Source organism: Aphelocoma coerulescens, chromosome 14, assembly GCF_041296385.1.
Source record: "Aphelocoma coerulescens isolate FSJ_1873_10779 chromosome 14, UR_Acoe_1.0, whole genome shotgun sequence".
Classification (NCBI taxonomy): Eukaryota; Metazoa; Chordata; class Aves; order Passeriformes; family Corvidae; genus Aphelocoma; species Aphelocoma coerulescens.
The window spans coordinates 3356097-3376583 of NC_091028.1; the positions used below are offsets into that span (position 1 = coordinate 3356097).

At 62.8% G+C, this 20487-nt stretch overlaps 4 protein-coding genes across 9 annotated transcripts in view; 2 read left to right on the forward strand and 2 right to left on the reverse strand.

The window, feature by feature from the left end:
• Positions 1-161: 161 nt before the first annotated feature.
• RGS11 (regulator of G protein signaling 11) lies at positions 162-5241 on the reverse strand. 4 transcript variants are annotated; one of them, XM_069029650.1, is made up of 17 exons: positions 5201-5241; positions 4281-4377; positions 3911-3961; positions 3719-3825; positions 3565-3616; positions 3424-3482; positions 3177-3253; positions 2981-3062; positions 2783-2851; positions 2100-2123; positions 1955-2016; positions 1617-1730; positions 1384-1499; positions 970-1057; positions 721-859; positions 574-656; positions 162-504 (listed from the first exon to the last, which is right to left on the reverse strand). In XM_069029650.1, the coding sequence occupies exons 1-17, from the start codon at positions 5216-5218 to the stop codon at positions 378-380; spliced, it is 1365 nt and encodes a 454-aa protein (XP_068885751.1). In that variant the 5' UTR covers positions 5219-5241; the 3' UTR covers positions 162-377. The 4 variants fall into 4 exon arrangements, with proteins under 4 accessions (XP_068885751.1, XP_068885750.1, XP_068885752.1 ...); XM_069029649.1 differs by having other exon boundaries at positions 2100-2129; XM_069029651.1 differs by lacking the exon at positions 5201-5241 and adding an exon at positions 5047-5094 and having other exon boundaries at positions 2100-2129.
• Positions 5242-5981: 740 nt separating this feature from the next.
• Positions 5982-10087, forward strand: ARHGDIG (Rho GDP dissociation inhibitor gamma). Its single transcript, XM_069029676.1, has 6 exons — positions 5982-6215; positions 7303-7488; positions 8452-8535; positions 8640-8716; positions 9394-9457; positions 9554-10087. The coding sequence occupies exons 1-6, from the start codon at positions 6143-6145 to the stop codon at positions 9751-9753; spliced, it is 684 nt and encodes a 227-aa protein (XP_068885777.1). The 5' UTR covers positions 5982-6142; the 3' UTR covers positions 9754-10087.
• A 120-nt stretch (positions 10088-10207) lies between these two features.
• PDIA2 (protein disulfide isomerase family A member 2) lies at positions 10208-13691 on the forward strand. 2 transcript variants are annotated; one of them, XM_069029648.1, is made up of 11 exons: positions 10208-10582; positions 11018-11224; positions 11529-11662; positions 11734-11871; positions 11945-12061; positions 12146-12271; positions 12350-12544; positions 12890-13010; positions 13122-13303; positions 13382-13471; positions 13611-13691. In XM_069029648.1, exons 1-11 carry the CDS (start codon positions 10348-10350, stop codon positions 13689-13691), a joined length of 1626 nt encoding a protein of 541 aa, XP_068885749.1. In that variant the 5' UTR covers positions 10208-10347. The 2 variants fall into 2 exon arrangements, with proteins under 2 accessions (XP_068885749.1, XP_068885748.1); XM_069029647.1 differs by having other exon boundaries at positions 13382-13465.
• Positions 13692-15638: 1947 nt separating this feature from the next.
• The window catches only part of AXIN1 (axin 1), a 70594-nt gene continuing 65745 nt past the window's right edge, over positions 15639-20487 (reverse strand). The window contains exons 9-10 of one of the 2 annotated variants that reach the window (XM_069029687.1): positions 16871-17038; positions 15639-16101 (exon numbers count right to left, since the gene is read on the reverse strand). In XM_069029687.1, coding sequence (XP_068885788.1) covers positions 15975-16101; positions 16871-17038 — 295 coding nt within the window. In that variant the 3' untranslated portion in view covers positions 15639-15974. Of the gene's footprint in view, positions 16102-16870; positions 17042-20487 lie in introns of both variants that reach the window. The other variant, XM_069029686.1, reaches the window with a different exon arrangement.

The following is a 20487-nucleotide window of genomic DNA, read 5'->3' on the forward strand; positions in this document are numbered from 1 at the left end:
CCCAGAGTACAGGTCACAATCCAGCCTGGAGAAGTGGGCAGCACTTTGTGCACCTCCCACCCTGCCACTGTCTCCCTGGTCCCCCTCCCCAAAAACCACGGGAGCCACAGTGTTTCCCCATGGGGGTTTTATTGTCCCGTGACCGGGGCGGGGGTGGGAGGAGGGGGTGACCCCGCACCAGGCCGGCTGGGTGCGGCTTCCCCGAGGGAGAGGAGGGTCTGAGGATGTGAGTGGGGGCTGCGGCGGGGTCAGCCTGGCTCCGGGGGGACGGTGGGGGGAATATGGCTTCTCTCCTTCAGTGCTACTGCCGGCAGGGTCCTGCGGCGGGGCTGCGTGTGCTGGGTCGGGGGCTCCCATACTGGGGGGGGCTGTGGCTCTCAGCTTTCCTCCTCGGGGACGGGGGCAGTGGAAGGGCTCCTGTTCCTCTCCTCGGCATCGCCCGCGGGCAGGAGCAGGGCCGGGCTGGGGCTGGAATGCCGCTGTTTGCGCATGAAGGGGAAGACCCTGCGGGCAGAACGGGGTCAGAACCGGCGGGGACCACCCAGCGCCCCAGGAGACGGCCCCTGCCCTCACCGCTTCTTGGTCTCCGGGGGAATGATGGCCTCGGCCAACAGGTTCTTGTAGAGGTCCGACTTGAGGAACCGTGGGTAGGAGTCCTGGGCGAGCAGAGGCGTCAGGATCCTGCCCAGCCCTGCACTGCCCAGCCCCGCCCTCACCCACCTTCTTCATCAGCATGTAGATGTGCATCTGGGCATCGTCCATCACGTAGCGATGGGGCGTCTTGATGCCCTCCAGTGTTCGCTCCATCGTCTTGCTGTCGATGTTCACCCAGCGCGTGGCCCCGGGAGCCAGGAACTGCCTGCGGAGTCGTAGACGGGGTGAGCCCAGCCCCGCCCTGGGACACAGCACCGTGATGGCCTGACCACCCCCAAACCTTTCCTCCTGAACCCTCATCCCACTGGCACTCACTGGTAGATGGAGTCCACGATCTCGGCGATGCGGGACTGCTCCCCATAGCGCAGCTCCTCACACGCCTCCCAGAAGCTCAGGTTCTCAGCTGGGGAGAGGGACATGATGCTGGGAATGGGAACTCAGCACTCGGCACCCGCCATGGCCAACCCCCAAAGGCCATCGTGGCTGGGCATGTGTCCCTGTGGGACAGAGCCAGCTGGGCTCTGGAACCAGGGAAATTGAGGCAGATTAGCTGGGAAGTACTGGGATGTGGTGGTGGATTGAGGAGTGCCAGGACACAGTAATGGGTTGGTTTGGTGGTGTTGGGGTTGGATAGTGGGACATGGTGGGTTTGGTGGTGCTGGGTTGGAGTGGTGGCTCTGGGGTGCCAAGATGTAGCAATGTTTTGGGGCTGGGACTTGGGCCACTCACCACTGAACTCCTTCTTGAGGAATTCAAGGAGCTGTGCCCGGCCCAGGGGGTCCATGATGAGCTCACTGAAGTTGAAGCCCCAGCGCTCCACACGCAGCTTCGTGGGGGTCGTCACCCTGTGAGCAACAGCAGCATTGGTGCTGGCAGCCCATGGCAGCCTGAATGACCCCACAGACCCCACAACCCTGTCCTGCAGGTTGGGGTACTGGAGGGCCTGGGGCTGGGGCACTTACGTAGGGGCATTCATGGCCCAGTACGTGGTGTCATCCGTGATCCAGGGGTTGCTGGGCAGGCAGCCGGACATGATGGGATCGTGGGGCACATACTGCTCGTTGAACTTGATGTACCTGCCAGGAGTGGTGGCTGGAGGCAACCAGGACCACCAACCCCAGACACCGTGGGGACATGACAGGGATGCGGTGGGGATGTGCCCGAGCTCTACAGAGCCTCAGCTCCACTCCCTGCTGAGGGCTGTGGCTCTGTGGTGCCAGCCACCAGCTGCTGTCATGTGGGTGCCCCTGTCACCCTGACAGGGATCCAGCCAGTGGCTGGGGCAGCTGCTGCCACTCACCCCTCAAGGCAGATGGAGGACTTCACCCTGGTCCTGGCCATGGCCTTCCTGCAGTACTCGATCTGGGGCCAGGCGCAGGGGAGATGTTGGGGTGCCTGGCAGCTCGTGCCCCTCAGGAGCCGCCCCCACCCCCCGCCCCACTCACCTCTTGCTTGTAGTAATCCATGTTCTTGGTCTGCAAGAGATGCACGAGGCTGGGTGAGGGCACGGTGGGGCCAGGACCTTGTCCTGCCACCACCCCCCTTGACAATCCAGGCACCCAGTCCCCCACCCCAGCACTCTCTAGCCCATCCCTGTGGCCTCCAGCCTCATTCCCCCAGCCCTCCTGGCTCAGCCCGCACAGCCCTGAACGAACCCTGGCTTCCCCCATTCCACGTCCCAGTGTGACACCAGCCCTAGGTTAGTGACACTTACGTGGGCAGAGGACACAGCACACGGCGCAGAGAAGAGAAAGTGGGTGGTTAGTGAGGACAGCCTGAGGGTGCTGGGGCAGCATTAGTGGGGTCACAAGACAAGGAAGGGTCTGGTGACTGCTTCTGGCCCCCCAGGGTGCCAGGGCTCCCTGCAGCACAGCTGCCCTGCAGGGATTAGAGGTGCTGGCACAGAGGGGTGGTGGGTGCAAGGACAAACACACGGACTCCCCATGCTTGGGGTGGGGGACACACAGATGTTAGCAGAGCTGGGGCTCACCCCTCACCCCAAAATGTGGGCACAGCCTGGGCTGAGATGGATGGGCACCCACCGGGGCAGCTCTACACCCCGGCACAGACACTGCGTGTGCCCTGTGCCCACTGGCAGGCCCAGGGGTACCTGGACACCCCCACTCACCAGCTGGACTCGGGTGGTGTGGCAGTTCCTGCGCTCGGGACCCTGCTCTAGCACGTTGGGGGCTCCTGGCTGCAACGAGAGCATCATGCTGGGGGCTGGGGGGAACCGCTGCGCCCCCCAGACCCGCTGCCCAGGCCGGGGCCGTGCGTGGTGCCAGGGCTGCACCCTCCAGCCCGGCCCCCCCCGCCCCGCGCTCACCGGGGGCCGGTTGACGAGCCAGTATGCCTGTTCCTGGCAGTCGATGACGATGCGGTCGCCCTTGCGCCGCTGCTTGGCTGCCCTGCCCGTGCAGAGGCAGCGGGGAGGTGCTGGCACCCTGCCTGCCCGGCACCCAGGGGTGCTCCATCCCGGCCGCTCCCCGGGGCGCAGCGGTGCCGGCCGTGCCCGCACTCACCGGAGCTGCTCCCGTGCCTGCATCACCACGAAGTCCCACGTGTGGTTGATCCGCTTGTGCAGGAGGTTGTAGTTGTCCTGGGAAGCGACAGGTAGGCACAGTGTGCGCCTGTCCCCTTGCCTGGCTCTGGGTCCTGTTGCCCCTCCAGCACAGGGAGCGCCGTGCCCTCCTCCACGGGCGAGCACCGGCTCCTGGGTGAGCCGAGACTCCCCCAGATCATCACAGGTGTGAGGAGGGCACCGCTCACCTTCTCATGTTCGATCAGATCTCCCTGCTTGCGGATGTTCTTCTTGGCCAGGTAAATGGCTGCAAGAGAAGAGGCGGCATCTCAGGAGGGCTGGGAAGGGGTCGCAGCCCGTGTTGGTGCCAGCGGCACGGCGGCACCTACCGTAGTCCAGCTCCGTGGCCGGCCACTTGGTACTGGTCCAGAAATAGGGGGTCTGTGGGGGAGGAAGAGGCTGAGGCACCTGCCATGGGGTGCCACGGTGCCCAGCCGGGGAGCCCCGGCGCTGGGGCTGTGCCGTGCCCCGGTGCGGCTGTACCTGGAAGCGATAGGGCGACTCATCCGCCCGCAGCACCAGGCTGCGCGGGTCTTTGAGGGGGTAGATGTAGCCGTGCTTCACGATGAGGTTGCCGAGGTGCAGCGACTCTGCGGAGTGGGACTGGGGGCTGAGTGGAGGCTCGGCAGCCCCAGCTGCCCCCGCGGTGCCGGCTGCCTGCGCCAGGGCACTCACCCTCCTCGGAGATGCCGTACTTCTGGATGAGCCACTCCACGATGTCGTTCCCTGGGGACAGAGGCCACGTTAATGGGGTGCAATGGGGTCCCCCAGACTGGACATGGGGGGGTTCCCGGCTGGGGCACCTGGCTCCGGATGGCAGTGCCGGGGGTCACGCAGGGTAACGGGGGCCCTGCCAAGGACGTGCGAGCGCCCGCCCCGCGCAGCCGATGCATAATTGATCCCAGCTGCAGCACGGGGTGCGGGGAGAGGAGCGGCGCGGGGGGCCGGCGGTGGGCGCTGCTGCAGGGCTGGGGACACCCGGGGAGCTCCCACACGCCTTCCCCACCCCACGCGCCTCGCGGGGCACCCCATCGCGGGGACCCACCTGTCATGGCGTGGGGGATGACCGTGATGAGCAAGCGCTGGTTCCTCATCTTGATGCCCATGTCGGGGTCCTGCATGCTGACGATCATCCGCTCCATCTGCCGGGCAAGGAACCGCTGTGCTCAGCCCCGCGACGGCGCCACCGGGCCTGGACACAGCCTGGCTCCCCTCACTGTGACCCCGGGCACCCTGTGACCTGGACACAGCCTGGGTCCCCACAACCCGACAGGGGCACCCAGTGCACAGCCTGGGGACAGCCTGGAACCGCGCAGTGCCCCAGGGCACCCTGTGCCCAGCCTAGGGACAGCCTGGCACACCAAAACCTGACCGAGGCACCCAGCAGCCAGGAAGAGTGTGTGGTGCTGGAGCTGCAGGCGCTCGTCCTCCGGGCATCCCTGGTCCGGGGAACCCCGGTTTTGGGAAGTGAGCTCAGCCGAGGCTGTGGCAGCATCCCAGCCCGGCGTGGGGGAGCAGAGCACGCAGCTCCGGGGCGCTGCCCGTGAGTAGTCCCTCGTGGGGCGGTTCCCGGTGCCCCGTGGAGGCTCCGGGACCGGGGAGGTGCCCGCTGCCCCGCGTACACTGGGTGGTGCTGGTCCCCCGTCCCCGGCGATCCCATGCCCGCGCCGCCGGCGGCCCCCGATGCCCTCGTAACCCCGTGCAGTGTCAGTGTCTGGTCCCCACCGTCCCAGCGCCCCGTCTGCCGGTGCCCAGTCTTCACAGTCCCAGCGCCCGATCCCCGGTCCACACGGTGCCGGTGCCCTCGGTACCTCCTCCCCACGATGCCAGTGCCCGATCCCCACAGTCCCAACACCGGGTGCCCGCTCTCCACGGTGGCGGTGCCCGATTTCCTCCGTGCCAGTGCCCGGCCCCAGCGCGATGCCCGCTCCCCGCGGGGCGGCTGCCGGTGCCGGTGTCTCTCACCTTGCGCAGACAGGGCATCTGCAGGCGGGGGTGCCGGCCGCGGGGGCCGCCGATGGTCATCGCGGGTGCGCGCCCCGCGCCGCGCCTCTCCGCCCGAACCCGCCTCGGCCCCGCCCGGTCCCGCCCCGCTGCCCCCCCCGCGGCTGCCGCCGTCTGCACCGGGTGTCCCGAACCCCCGCCCCGACCCCCGGCGTCAATTTGCCCCCTGCCCGTGGGACCCCCGGTACGGCCCGGGGGGCTCGGCCCCCTCCCCACCCCCTGAACCTCCCGGGGCCGGGGCTGCCCTGGCTGACCCGGTGCCAGCGAAGGGGAAACACAGCGGGGAAACACAGCCACAGCTGTGGCTGCTGGATAGCGGTGCGGGCAGGGTGCGGGCAGTGCCTTGAGGGTACTGGAAGGATGCTCGCGGGATACGAGCAGGGTGGACAATGTGCCGGCAGCGTGCGGGGCAGTGGGCAGCGCGGTCACGGTGCGGGCACTGTGAACAAGGGGCTCGCCAGGATGCGGGCAGTGCGGCCATGGCGTGGGCAGTGCGCTGAGGGTACAGAGAGGATGCTCCTGGGATGCAGGCGGTGCACTGAGGGTACAGGCAGGATGCTCGCGGGGTGCGGGCAGCGCAGGGCGGGCGCGCCCGGCGATGAGCTCACTGCAGTCTCGCCGCCCACGAGCGGCGGGGCTGGAGCCGCCGAGGGGCGGGGGCGGGCGGGGGCGGGCAGCGGAGCCGCCGCGTCTGCGGGAGCCGCCGCCGCCCCGCCGGGCCGCGCCGGGCAGCGCCGGGAAGCGCCGGGAAGCGCAGCGGGGAGCGCGCGGGAGCAGCCGGCACCGCCGAGCGCGGCGGCAGCGGGCGGGAGGAGCCGCCGGCACCGGCAGAGCCGCGCCCCGGGCTCCGCCAGCGGCCGCCCCGCCCGGCCCCGGGGGCGGCGGGCCCGGCACGGCCCGGCCATGCTCGGCCTGGACGTGTGCGAGGCCGGCGGGCAGCTGCTGGAGCTGCTCTGGCTGGCGTTGTGCTACCGAGGTGAGCGGCGGCGGCCGGGGGGCAGCGCCCGGGGGCGGCGGGGGGCATTGCCCCGGGGAGGGAGGGCGAGCATCACTCCGAGTCCCCAACAGGTGAGCATCCCCCGGGCACCCGGTGCATCCATGAGTGAGCATCACCCCGGGCCCGGGGGAACCGGAGCGTCCCACGGGGGAGACCCCCGCTGTCTCCCTGCCACCTCGCAGCTTGTGGCACCCGGCGCATGCCACCCTGCCCTGCCACCCGTGGGCAGCCAGCGAGTCCCCAGGTGGGTACATCCCTGGGCTGGAAGTGCCCACATGCTGCCGTGATAGCCGAGGGGCAGGGCCTTGGTTGGGGGCCCAGGGGGGCAGCAGGGCTACTGCTGTGTCCCCATCACCAGCGCTGCCCTGGGGATCCACATCTTGGCCCTGTGGCCTCACAATTTTGGCCCTATGGCCCCAGGGCTGAGTGCTGGCAGTGGCCTCTGCCCCATACTGGGTGCCCAGCACATCCCCAGGGATGGAGTTCCAGGGGCTTTGGGGAGCTCAGTGCTTGCAGTCACAAGGGACGGGGGGGGGGGTGATGCAGTGGGCAGGGAGAGTCAGAGACTGTGGGGACATCACCCACCCTTGTGCCCCCCAGCAGCCTGGCAGCACCGGAGCCACCATCCCAGTGACGCCTTTTTGCACTGCAGCTGCTGGTGGTTTGGGTTTGGGGTGGGAGACGGGACTGGAGGTTGCCCAGTGGGGTTGGAGGGAGCCGCAGGGCAGTGACAAGGACTTCTCTGGGTGACACGAAGGGGGCCTGCGGGCTGGAGGGGTCTGCAAGCGCCCCCAGATCGAGCGCAGCGCGTAGGCAGCAGCTCGCCTTGCTCCATGACCGTGCGGAAATGCAGCCGGCGGCAGCACCTCTGGTCTCAGCTGTGCCACCAGGCCCCGGGGACACCGAGCCTGGCGGAATTCCCACAGCTCCGAGCAGGGGAGCGGCTTGGCCTCCCCACGGGGATTTCCCATGTCACAGCCCAGCCACCCCCTGCCCCCCAGTGCCTTCGTGTCGGGGGGGTGTCCCCCGGGGTGTCCCCGGGGCTGCCACTGCCTGTCCCCCGCAGACATCATGGCTGACAAGGAGGGGGTGACGCTATCGCTGGAGGAGGAGGAGGAGGATGCCGACGTGGCCCTGGCGTACAAGACGCCGGAGAAGAAGAGCCTGCAGGAGATCCAGGAGCTGGACCCAGGGGATGAGAGTCTGCGGAAGTATAAGCAGGCACTGCTGGGCGCCATCCCTGCTGCCGTGGGTAAGGCTGGGGGCTGCAGTCGGGTTTGGGCACCGCGGCACCCCGTCAGCCCGGCCGGGGGATGGAGCCTCAGCGGGAGCTCCGGCGTGCTCGAGCAGGGAGCGTCCCGGGGGGCATCCCCGGCAGGGAGGGCACATCCCGGCTGGAATCGCTCGTGGGTGCTGCCTGTGCCCCCCACCTGCGCAGAGACCCCGGCATTCCCTGCCGACAGAGTACCGGTGCCCGGGGACCCCAGTTGCCTTGGTTACGGGATCACCGCCGCAGTTTCCATAGGAACGGCTACAGGGAACCGGGAAATTCATGGGGATGACGGAGAGGAGCGAGCGGCGGGGGCGGGGGAGAGGGACACCGGGGTAACACGGCTGTCAGTGCCCAGACGGTGCTCCCCGTGGCCCCCACAGCAGCCCCCAGGCTGGTGCTGGTCTGCACTGGGGGTCCCTGGGGTGCTCCACGGGCCGAGCATCCCAGTGTCCATCCATGAATACAGTGGGGAGGGTGCAAGCTGGGGGATGTGTGTGTATGCAAACCAGTGGGGTGCATGAGGCGTGCACCATGGTATGTGTGAAAGCTGGGGGGCGTGCAGGGTGGGCTGGAGGCGTGTATTAGACCAGTGCCCACCTCAAGGGATGCCCTGGCTGCACATGCTGCATCCTCCTCCTCTGCTTCCCCTTGTCCTGCTCCTGAGCCAGGGAATGGCACACCCTGGGAAATACTCGTGTCTGGGTCCTTTAAATGTGATACCTCAACAGGCACCGATGCCAGTGATGGGGTGACCTGAGATGCCCCTGCTCTCCTGTGCCCTGCCTGGCTGCCTGGCACTCACTTGCTTTAACAACCCTGCCACAGACACCGTGGCCCTTCCTGCCATTACAGGGCCATGGGCAGCCCCTTGGCTCGCTGGGGTGGAGGTGATGGTGGACTGGGCATGGTGGGTAAGGTCTGAGCCCTGCTGCTTGTCCCTAGATGCCAGCGTGCCCAACGTGCAGGTGACAAGGCTGACACTGATGTGCGAGCAGGCGCCGGGGCCCATCACCATGGACCTGACAGGTACACCCTGGAGACACCTGGGGGAGGAGGAGGAGGAGGAGGGGGGAGGGGGGGGAGGAGGAAGAGGAAGGGGTACCAGGCTGATGGACCCTCTGCCTGTGCAGGAGATCTGGAGGAGCTGAGAGGCCGGGCTTTTGTGCTGAAGGAAGGGGTGGACTACAGGGTGAAGGTGTCCTTCAAGGTGAGGCGAGTGCGTGGTACCCTGTGCCCACTGACTGGGCATGTCTCTGCTGCCCTCACACCACGGGGTCCCTGCCCCAAGGAGTCCTTGTTACCCTGGGTCCCTGCCTTTGCATCCTGGATTCCCTGCCCCAAGTGGTCCCTGATCCCCATGGGTCCCTTTTCCCACATGTCCCTGCCCCACAGGGTCCCTCTTGCTGCCCATGGTTCTTGCCTGCCCCAGGGTCCCTGCCTTGGGACATTTGCTTCCCACCCTTTACCCCTGGGGTCTGTGCCCCTCTGGGGGTCTCTGCCCATCCTGAGTTTCCCAGCCTCCTGGGTCTCTGCCACCCTGGGGGTCCTTGCTGTCCCCAACGTGACTGCCACCCCACGTGCCTGCCCCTCTTGATGGTTCCTGCCACCCCAGAATCCTTGCTTGTCCCAGAGATCCCAGCAATGCTGCCTATCCCAGGGTTTCCAGGAGGTCCCTGCCCCTCCTGAGGGGGGATCCCTGCTGTCTCTGAGTCCCTGCTCCTCTGGAGTTACCTGCCAGCCTGGAGTCCCTGCTGCCTTTGGTGATGCTGAATTCTGACAAGGGGCTGGATCCTGGAAGAGGTGGATGTCAGGATGGGTACCCAAGGCCAGGGGTTCCCATGCCATGGCGACAGTCCCCATGTCCCCCCTGCCTTCTGCCCGCAGGTGAACAGGGAGATCGTCTGCGGGCTGCGGTGCCTGCACCTCACCTACCGCCGGGGCCGGCCCGGTGAGTGGGGCTGGGGGCTGGGGGGCCGGGGCTGGGGGGGGCCCCCACGCTACCCTGGCCCCACTCACCCCTCCCTCCTCTCCCCTCCTCGCCCAGTGGATCGCGACGTTTTCATGGTGGGCAGCTACGCGCCGCGGGCCGAGGAGTACGAGGTGGTGACGCCGGCGGAGGAGGCGCCGCGGGGATGGCTGGCACGGGGCTCCTACCGCGTCCGCTCCCTGGTCACCGACGATGACAAGACGGAGCACCTCTCCTGGGAGTGGGGTCTCTGCATAAAGAAGGCCTGGGAGGACTGACCCCGCCCCCCGCACCCCGGCTCCCCCCGCCAGCTCGGGGACGCGGTGCCGCCATCCCGGGGCACCCCCGGCCGGCACCGCCGCGCTTGCCCCAGTCGCGTGAAGGGTTGAGGGGGGTCCCTTAGCGAGCGAGAGCCCGTGGTCGTGGTCTTCGCAACCAAAGTTATTTTTAATTGCTCTTTTTTTTTAAATATCGACGCCCGCCTGGTCCTCACGGCGTCCCCATCGCTGGGGCCGGGGCTGTGACCCTGCCGTGGTGGTGCCGTGTCCGGTACCCGCCCGGTCGCAGGCTGTGCTCTTCCATCGCCATTAAACCCTACAGACTGGTCTCTTACTGGTGTGTCTGTGCCTACACCGCCTGTGCGTGTCCCCCTGCTCCCTGTTTCCCCGCGGCCGTATCCCCGTCCCGCTGGCGGGGCCAGGTCTCCCTGCGGCGGCGAGCGGCTGGAAAACAGCCACCTGGTCCCGCTGCCTTATCGGCGGGGCCGGGCAGCCAGTAGCGGAGGGCCACGAGCCCCAGGGGACCGGCACCACCCGCCCCCACGTCCCTTATCTTCGTCCTCCTCCCCGGACAACATCTTCAGTGCCGGCACCATGCGCGGCTGCGGGTCCCGGCTGGTTTGGCTGCTGGTGCTGTCGCTGGCCTGGCTGGGCCCGGCTTTGGGGGACGAGGATAAGGATGAAGAGGTGGTAGAAGAGGAGGAAAAGGAGAAGAAAGAGGATGAAGTGCTCTCAGATGAGATCAAGGAGGAGGACAATGTCCTGGTTCTCCATGAGCACAACTTTGCCCGTGCCCTGAGTGAGCACCAGCTGCTGCTGGTGGAGTTCTGTGAGTGCCCCCACTGTGGGCAGGGGTGTGGGCAGGGGAAGATGTGGGGTTGGGAATATTGGCAGGGGGGACCGGCTGCGGCTGAGTGTGGGCAGAACAGACACATGAACACAGGCACAGGATGGAGGGTAGGTGGGGTTGGCAGGGGCAAGGCTGTGGGTCAGAGGGGCAAGAGCACAGGCCATGTGACAGGGCATGGGATGGGGACGGACACACGGAGCAGGGACACAGGCAGAGGCATGGGGTGAGGGGTGTGTAGCACGGGCATGGGACACAGGACAGGGACACATGGTGTGACTGTGGGACAGGGACACAACTTGGGGCCCAATAGCCTCACACAGCCATTGTGTGTGGAACTGTCCCCACAGTTCCCACCCTGGTCCCCAGGGTGGGGACAAACCTGTCCACATTATCAATGCTGTCCCCTACCCACAGACGCGCCGTGGTGTGGGCACTGCCAGCAGCTGGCTCCTGCCTTTGCCCAGGCAGCCACTGAGCTGAGGAATGAGTCCAGCCCTGCCCGGCTGGGCAAGGTGGATGCCACGGCACAGACAGCCCTGGCCACTGAGTTTGGCATCACCTCCTACCCCACGCTCAAGCTCTTCCGTGATGGCAACCGCACCCACCCCGTGGCGTACACCGGTAGGGCTGCGGGACCACCCAGTGTCCGTGGCACCCATTGAGGGGGACACTGCCATGGGGCTGGGGAGGGTGGCAAGGCCTGCTGGTGGGAGGGTGGCACTGTCCTTGTGGGGGTCACAGCCTGGTGGTGAGAGGGGTGGCAATGTGGTGACAGGTGACAGCGTGGTGATGATGTATGAGGGGGTGATGCTGGGCAGTGCTGTGGTGGTGGTGGAGGCGGGTGGCTGAGGCTGGTGGCACAGAGAGGGGTGGCAGCCTGGAGAGGGTTGTCAGGTGACGTCGGGAGCCCTGCTCCTTGTGCCAGGCCGCATGGACAGCAAGGGCATCGTGCGCTGGATGCAGCGCCGGGCCGGCCCCAGCGCCTCGCTGCTGCAGGACACCAACACCGCTGCCGCCTTCATCAGCTCCCAGGACTTGGTGGTCGTTGGCTTCTTCAAGGTGGGCTGGGGTGGGTTGGGGCTGGACCGTGGCTGTGGCTGCGGCTGTGGCACTGACAGGAGGCTGTGCAGGACCTGAGGGGTGAGGCAGCCCAGGCGTTCTTCGAGGTGGCTGCCGAGATGGTGGACATGACGTTTGGCGTGGCAGAGGCAGCTGAGCTCTTCCAGGCGTATGGGCTGTCAGCTGACACCGTCTGCCTGTTCAAGAAGGTGAGGGGGTGGCAGGGGAGTGGTGGGGCCATCCTGTCCTCCCCTCAGCCCTCACAGGTCCCTGCCCTGGCAGTTTGATGAGAGACAGAAAAACTTCCCTGTGGACCCAGCACGGGGGCTGGACACTGCCGAGCTCACCCAGCAGCTCCGCGTCCACAGCCTGCAGCTGGTGATGGAGTTCACCAACGAGGTACAGCCTGTCCCCAGCCCTGTCACTGTCCTGCAAGGGCCATGGCTGCCCTGCCCTCATCCTCCTCCTCCTCCTCCTCCCTAGACATCCAAACAGATCTTCAGTGCCAAGATCCCCCATCACATGCTGCTCTTCCTCAACAAGTCCTCATCGGAGCAGCTGTTGCTGCAGGATGGCTTCAGGGCAGCTGCCGGTGGCTTCCGGGGTGAGGTGAGGTGGCCCCATGGTAGGGACATGGAGGGTGGCTGTGGGACTCCCCAGCCTCAGTGTCCCCTGTTCCCTGCCCAGGTGCTCTTCGTGGTGGTGGATGTGACCGGGCATGGTGCCGACGTCCTGCCCTTCTTTGGCATGACCCCCGCTGACGCTCCCACCCTGCGTCTCGTCAAGATGGAGAACAACCGCAAGTACCAGATGGAGCAGGACAACTTCTCGGATTCGGCCATTCGCACCTTCGTCCAGGCAGTGCTGGACGGCAAGGTGAAGGTGAGGGATGCAGCACGGTGCCAGCCAGCACCGATGGATTCTGCCCTGTGGTGAGAGATGGGCTGTTGGCTCAGAAGCCTAAAGATGACAGTTGTGTGGTGAACACCAGGGAGGGATCTGTTTGCTGATACTTCTGCTGCCAGGCTTGAGGATTTGGGGATTTGTTGTGGGCAAGGGGGCAGGAGACTGCTGGTGTGGAGACACACAGAGCTGGGATGGCAGCAGAGGGGAAGATGTGGTCCAAAAGGCAGCACAGGAACATACCCCTGCCCCAGCCTGCACTGTGCCTCAGGGGCCTCTGGCACTGCTCAGCCCAGGCTGTGGCTGTCCTGACTGTCCCCACAGCCTCACCTGCTGAGTGCCGAGCCCCCTGAGGACTGGGACACGCGGCCCGTTAAAGTCCTGGTGGGGAAGACCTTTGAGCAGGTGGCGTTTGATGAGACCAAGAATGTCTTCGTCAAGTTCTGTAAGTGCTGGGGCCACCCATGGCCCTCCCTGGGCTCTGCCATGGGGCTCAGTCCCTCCACGACAGCCCCAGCCCTGTCACGGACCCCTTGGCAACGCGCCCACCCCGCAGACGCACCGTGGTGTCCCCACTGCCAGGCCATGGAGGCCGCCTGGGAGGAGCTGGCCGAGCGCTACAAGGACCGTGAGGACATCGTCATCGCCGAGATGGACTCCACGGCCAACGAGCTGGAGAACATCACCATCCACGGCTTCCCCACCCTGCACTACTTCCCCGCAGGGCCGGGCAGGAAGGTAGGTGTGGGCACTCGTGGGGTCACCAGCACCTGGGGGCGGTGGCACCCTCAGCGGCCTCCCCTCCCACGGCTCCAGATGGTTGAGTATAAGAGCACCCGAGATGTGGAGACCTTCTCCAAGTTCCTGGACAACGGGGGGACACTACCTGTGGAGCCTCCAGTGAGTGTGGTCAGGGAACAGCCCCCTTGCCCAGGGCAGTCCCCAGCCCCTGCTGGGTGAGGGGATGGATCTGGCAGGATGGGGACGGGGACAGGGTCAGGCAGGGAGTGTGTGTCCATCCATGCCTCACTGCTGCCTTCTCCAGGTGACCAAGACCCCTGGGAACAGCACGGGCAAGGAGGATTCAAGTGTGCCGGGGACAGATGGATCCCGGGATGAGTTGTGAGCCCTGTCCCGCTCAGGCATGTGCTATAAACCACCTGGAAACAACGTGGGCTCTCGTCTGTGTCTGTGGCTCCGTGTGCTGGGAGCACCCGCCTGTCTTGGGGACACAGCAGGGCTGATAATGGGCAGAACCATGAGCTGTCCCCCTGGGGCAGCTGTGCCACAGCACATTCTGGCAACCCCACGATGGCATGGAGTGGCCAAGGAGCCCAGTGCTTTCCATGCTGGCCCTCGTGCTGGACTGGTAGGGTTCAGGTGATGTGGGATCAGCTCTTTTGTGACATACCAGACCCAGGGAATCCTCAGGAGCTGCTGTGACAGCCAAGGCAGGCAACATGGGGTTCTACAGGCAAATAAGCCTGGCTTGTAGCCTCTAGCAACTCCAGCACTCTCCCCTCTCTGCTGAGACATACCTTCAGGGGCAACATGTCCCCTGGGTCCAGGACCTGCTCGGCCACCCCTCCAGGGAGCCCAGAGCAGCCCCAGCCCTGCCCTGTACCCAGAGCCTTCACCAGACCTGCCCCATCCTCTGTCCATCCCAGAGGCTGCTGAGGGCCCGGGTCTGCTCCATGGGGAAGGAAAAAAGCAGCAGGCAGTGGGATGTGGGGTTTTATTTCATTTTATCCAAGTACCTTTGAAAAGATCATTGTACAAGTCAGCACATGAGAATGCAGAGGAAATGCCGGGGCTGCACGGCCGCTGTACATATTTACAGGGACCCCCTGAGAAAAGAGGGGGAGACGGAAATCCCGGGCACGCCAACAACCTCACCAGACACACCACCACCAGCACTTCAAAAAACGGGGTAAAACCCCTTGTAACACTGTTCCCGGGCTGAAAAGATCTGCAGATTATGCTGGACTTCACACAGCGTATTAGGCAAGGCCAGGACTGTGTTTTAAAGGCACTCGGTGACATGTACAACAGGCGGAGTCGATCCCGGCGTGGTGCCATGGGGTCCCGGCAGCTCCACCACTGCTGGGGCTGGGAATGGCGCTGAGCAGTGCCACCGTGGATCCCCCGGGCTTTGGGGCCACCCCCGTTTCTGTGGGTGGGCAAGGGCTCTCTAAAGGAGCTGGCACAGAGCTGTGGCCATTCTGGGCAGGGCCGGGGCTGGGTGAGGGCAGGATGGGGGGAGCACGGGCACAGCCCCGGCTTCCTTGCGGCCGAGTAAGCCCAGGAGGCTTCCCAGGGCTGCCTGCTGGCCCTACATGAGCCACGAACTGGCATCAATGATCCCCCTGGTGCAGTGCCCTCCTGCTGCCTCCCCTGAAACACAGAAGCTGACAAAAGATGCAGGACTCATAAAAAGACGTATTTTGTCTTCAGCTTTAGTGTCTCATCAGTTCCCTCCCCATTATGGCTCTCCTAACAAGTGCCCTGCCCCAAGCCAGAGCTTGGCCCAGGGGTCTGGGCATGTCTGCACCAGGCACACAGGTGCCAGCCCTCTGCAGAACTGCAGCAACCTCCTGGGAAGCAATCCCTTCTCCACGGGGACACAAGGGATACACAGGAGTGTGCAGGCTGTGGGATGCCAGCACCCAGCCTGCCACCCTGGCTCTGAGCTGGTCCTCGCTCTGCGGGAAGCCCCCAGTCCCGACAGGCACTGACCCTTCTGTTCCTTGGGGATTTACTCGGTTGCAAGGAAGCTCAGGAGGAGAAAAAAAGACCCATCCTACCACGTCCAGCAGCTGAGCCTGCCAAGGAGGCCACAGATGACTCCTTCCAAATGGCTCAGTGATCTTCACAGCCCCTTTGGAGCGAGGCAGCCCCTTCCACACTGGTGGGGTGAGGGCAGCTCTGCCCCATGGTGCTCCAGAGCCATCCATGCCAGGAAAACGGGGCAGGGTGCTGGGAAAACGTGGAGCAGCCGGAGTCTGATGGATGGCTGTACACTTTGGGTGAGTTCTGCAGTACCTGTATGTTTTACATTTACATAAGAGCACTGTGACATTGGAAATATTTTCCTTTTATTACAATATATCAAAAATATGCAGCTTTAGTAAACAAGGTCATATTACACTTTCTAATGCACTGTACAATGCTACATTACACTTATATTCGGTATGGAGAGGGAGCCCAGGCTCCCACTGGCAGGTTTGTGGGGTGAAAGGGCATCCACCGGCGTCCTGGAGCTTGCCCAGATCCGTGCTGGAAAGCAGAGCTGCCACCCTCCGCCCTGGGCTCGTCTGGTGCCCGTGGCAGCAGCACCGCCAGCGTCCGCCCCAGGCCTTCTCCTCCGGTCCCAGAGTCCTTCACAGTCCTGTCCTCACTGCCCTGGAGCCTAATCAATCTTCTCCACCTTCCCGATGATCTTCTCTTCGAAGATGGGCAGGATGGTGTCATCCTCCCGCACCTCCTCGAAGACCACACCACAGTCGAACTCGTCGCTCACTTTCTTAAAGTAATACCTGAAAAAACCAGAAACGTGGAGGGAGGAGAGGGAAAAAAAAGCAGGTGAATGGTCACAGGGGCACCATGATCCCGAAACCTGGGTACAGCCTGGCTCTGAGCTCATGGAGCACAGGAAGCTGCTCCCCCAGATATGGAGGGAACTGAGGCCACATGCCTGCCCCTGCCCTCAACAGTGAACAAAAAAAGTGGTCAGGATCCATGTTACCATGGTCAGGAGTTCCAGCCCTGAATCCAAGCCCATTCACAGCTCTCCCAAAGGCAGTGGCTGAGGCACCTGTGTTAGCGGAGTGTTTCCAGGCAGGCTTTCCCATGGCAGCTCCTACTTGGAAGTGGGAACTTGGAGAGCTCCACGCCACACATCTGTCTGCTTTGGGGCTCTGGCAGGACCCAACCTCCCTGTCCTCACCAAAGGGAACTTTGACAGGAGCCAAAACAGCTCTGAATTTAGAGGGTCCCCACAGCATCAGTGAGCATTGACTGATGCTGCTCCACATCTGCCAGGCAGCTCAGCAGCTCCTGGTGGAGGTGCAAACCACGATGCAGGACACTTCTGCTACAAAACCCCTGCTAACCTGCCTCTTCACCAGCCAAGGCGCCCTGGCCATGCTGCCACATCCCCACCACAGCATGCCCTGAGGCAGCCCTCCTGACCTACCTCCACCAACCTTCCCCTTTGCAGGGGCAACGCCGCTGTGTCCTGGCAGTGGCATCTGGGGGTCACCAACAGCTGCTGGCAGCTTCCCACAGGCGAGGAGCAGCCCTTACCTGTAGTTCCCTTTCTTGGTCAGCAGCTCCTTGAACTGTCCCAGCGTCACCACGCGCCCCTTGACGAGGGTGCGGTAGGGGATGGGCTCCCCGCAGAAGTAATAAGCAACCACGATGTTCTCGCAGGGCTGGGACGCGCCACTGCCCGGCCTCTTCTGGGGCTTCAACCTGCTGGGCAGAGACACAAGGGACCTGCTCAGTGCCAGCCCAAGGGGCTCAGAACCATCGTGCTGGGTACCTGGCAGGGCTCGGGGCTGCTGCGTGAGAGGAGCGGGTCACGTCCCCCCAGGAAGTGCAGCGCGGTCCCTGGGCATCACCTGCTGCCACCAGCAGCTCTCCTGGCTCGCAGACACACACTGGTGTTGGGGTCCCTCCCCCTGCCATGGAGCCCTGGGAGATGGGCCCTGGGGGGGAGACACGGGATTTCCCTGCCCCTGGTCAGCCTCATTCCCCATTGGTTGGTTTGTGTTCCCCGGTGTGGGAAGGACCCTCAGGTCCCGTGACTGTAACAGTTCCTGAGCAGAGCCCCAGCCATGCGGCTGGAAAAATAAACATCTCTGAAACATTTGTCAAGAATCCATCAATATATATTTCCTTTCCACGGGACTCCTGGTTTGATATATGCTTGTTACAGTAATCCCCCTGTAACAACTGCGACTGGCCAAGGAGCACTTGCAAAGGCTGAACAAGGCCAGGACACAGCTATAAGGAGGGTGCAGGTCCTAACTCAGTCCCTTTGTGCTGTCTCCAGGCATCGGGAGGGCACAGCCCTCCTCACAGCATGGTTTGGGGAGTCATTGGCAAGCACCCCAGGCCAAGGCAGCAGACCCAGGTCACCATCATCACCATCACCATCTCAGCATGCTCCTGGCACACAGCAGCACACAGGGCTGGAGCACCATCCCACAGGGGACGATCATGCAGACACTGCTCAGGCTGCTTGGGATTATTGCCACCATGGCCAGAACAGCCCAGCACAGCTTTCCACTGGCCCACATCTGCAGGCAGGATGTTCCTGCACCCCACAGCTCCCCTGGGCCCCTTTCCCATGTACATGGAGGTCTGAGGGGATGGAGCTCCCAGCACGGGATGTCCTGGAGGCTCTGCTGCCTGTCCTGCCCATGCAGGGTGCCAAGGCAGCTGCCATCCCCAAAACCTCAGTGACTTTACACCTCCTGTGTTTTCCCAGCTCTCAGAATGCTGGTCTGGTCTTTGCTTCCAGCCCACACACTGGGTTCAGCTATGTGGTGCCATCACTAGACTGAAACTGTCAGCCCAGCCCTTCACCCCATTTTCAGAGACAGACAAAAGCAACAATAATTCAGCTCAGGGTACTTTGCCCTTCTGCAGAGCCTTTCATCTGGGGTGCCGAAAATGCTGCACAAACATTGGAGCAGCCTACACAAATTGGTACCTTGGCATGCGTGGTCTGAGCCAGAGGCAGCCTTCCCTTTCAAAGTCACATAAAACACATTTGGCAGCTTTAAAAAAAAATTATTTTAAAAGCACACTGGATAAAAAAAGATGATTTTGTATTTACATGACTGGAAAGTTGCTGTAAAAACCCTAGAATGTGCCAAGCACATGAGGTAATCGCAGTTTTGGAAATGACTCTGACCTTAACCTTTAAACAGTGGCTGGCGGGCAGAGCACCTTTTCATGGTGTGCCCACATAAACACTGGCACTGCAAACCAACACCAGACACAGCTTTTCCACCTTTTCCTACAGGCATGAGAGGTCTAAAGTTCAACTGAACAATCTTCCGGGTGCCTGCTCTGCCTGGGAGACCTTTGGAGAAGATGCAGCATTCTGAGAGGCAAGGGTCTGCTCCTGGTGCCAGCAGAGCCCTTGGAGCCTCTCCCATCCCTGTATCAAAATACAGGATGCCCTTTAGCTAGAAAAACATTAAGGAATTGAGTCATCCTTGGAAAAAAAAATATGAGGCATTTAAAGGAAAAATGGGTCATAAATTCAGGCAAATTCTGTGACTCCTGTGAGCCAGAAGTTAATTGAAGGGGTTTGGAAAACCTCAAAGTCCCTAAGCTTCTCTTAATCCTGCTAGAGACAGGTCATGACTAAGAGAGGGCTGCTGTGTGCCTGGGGACCTGGGGACATGGCAACGAGCCTGGCGCAGGAGCAGAGCTGGTTCCTCAGGGCTGCTCTTCTCCTTTGCCTGAGGAGATGGAGAGGACAGGACACCCCTGAGCTCTGCTGTGGTAGAAGCAAGAGGGGGACTATGCCAGTGGCTGGGAGTGTCCTTCCTCCTGCTGTGCATTTCACACCTGAAAGGCCATTTCTGAACGTGCTCAGCCTGGCTCCAGTGAGATGTGCCCAGAAAATGATGCCTGAAGTGATGCCCAGAAGTGATCTTGACAGGCAGAGAGGGGAGACTGACTGCCCTTTAGCTCCCTAAGCCTTCCTTTTTTCCCTTTTTGAAAATGGGGGCTATGCTTTCCCTTTTCCAGTCAGTAGGAACTTGTCCAGACTGCCATGATTTCTCAAATATGATGGATAGTGGCTGAGACACTTCATCCACCAGTGCCCTCAGGCCCTGTGGATGGATTTAATTAGGTCCCATAGACTTGTGCACCTTCAGGTTCTTTAGATGGTCTCAAACCTCATCTTCTCCTACTGGGGGTGGTTCTTTTTTCTCCCAGTCCCTGCCTTTGTTTGTGACTCAGGTGCTGTGGTTGGAGCACTCACTGGTGAAGACCAAAGCAAAAAAGCCATTGAGTACCTCAATCTTCTGCATGCCCCAGGTAACCAGCTCTCCCATTTCCTCCCAGACAGGGCCTACATTTTCCCCAGTCTTCCTTTTATTCACCATGTACCAAGAGAAGCTTTTCCTGTTGCTTTAATTCTATCAGCAGAACTCACACACATCCCAAACTGCAGCCACAGACCTCTAGCAGGCTAAAGCAGAGCTGATGAGTATGGAATCACTGAAAATGTAATTTTCCAAGAGCTCCTCTCAGGAGAATGAAACAACACAACTGTCTCCACTTTCAGCACTGCCAAGAGATCTCCTGAGACCTTGGCTTGCACATAAAGGCCACCAGACTGACTCTGAGCCCTGCCTCATTAAATCTTCCACCTGCACCCATCTCCTGGGTGTCAATGTGACCCAGAATACCAGCAGGTACCACGCCCTGCCCTTTCTGAGATCACCTCCCATTGCTATGTTTGTCACAAGCACAAAACATCATCCAGCAGGGAAACAGCAGCACTCATCCCACTCACTGCATCTGCATCCCACCAGTGCTGTGACAGGGAACCCAAGTCTGGCTTGCAGCACCAATCGAACCTTGCTGTGATGCAGAGGTGTCCAGCTTGCTCCAACTCAATGCTAGGGCTGGAGAGCTTTGGAAAGCCCAAAATGGACCCAGCAGATACTACCTCAGTGGGTGTCCCAGCCACCAGCTCTGCTCCTCTTCCAGGCTTAGCCCAACACAATTAATTGCAAACTGAGATCATGCTAAATGTTCTCCCTGCTTGAAAAAAATCCTTTCTCCAAGGAGCTGGTATTAATTCCTTCAATCCAGCTGTGAAATGTGAGACTGAGCTACAGGAAACAGCTCAAAACCTGTCTGTCCATGGAAGAATCTGATGGTCACTG

Excerpts from the sequence above, each read along its gene's own strand:
- RGS11 (XM_069029649.1), bottom strand. Across the intron at positions 3,483-3,564 it reads GGCCACGGAGCTGGACTACG|CCATTTACCTGGCCAAGAAG; the intron begins GTAGGTGCCGCC and ends CTTCTCTTGCAG. Across the intron at positions 505-573 it reads CCCCCGGAGACCAAGAAGCG|GGTCTTCCCCTTCATGCGCA; the intron begins GTGAGGGCAGGG and ends TTCTGCCCGCAG.
- ARHGDIG (XM_069029676.1), top strand. The coding sequence starts at position 6,143 with ATGCTCGGCCTGGACGTGTGCGAGGCCGGCGGGCAGCTGCTGGAGCTG. Across the intron at positions 6,216-7,302 it reads GCTGGCGTTGTGCTACCGAG|ACATCATGGCTGACAAGGAG; the intron begins GTGAGCGGCGGC and ends TGTCCCCCGCAG. Across the intron at positions 7,489-8,451 it reads CGCCATCCCTGCTGCCGTGG|ATGCCAGCGTGCCCAACGTG; the intron begins GTAAGGCTGGGG and ends GCTTGTCCCTAG.
- PDIA2 (XM_069029648.1), top strand. The coding sequence starts at position 10,348 with ATGCGCGGCTGCGGGTCCCGGCTGGTTTGGCTGCTGGTGCTGTCGCTG. Across the intron at positions 11,225-11,528 it reads CCACCCCGTGGCGTACACCG|GCCGCATGGACAGCAAGGGC; the intron begins GTAGGGCTGCGG and ends TCCTTGTGCCAG. Across the intron at positions 13,472-13,610 it reads CTGTGGAGCCTCCAGTGAGT|GTGACCAAGACCCCTGGGAA; the intron begins GTGGTCAGGGAA and ends TGCCTTCTCCAG.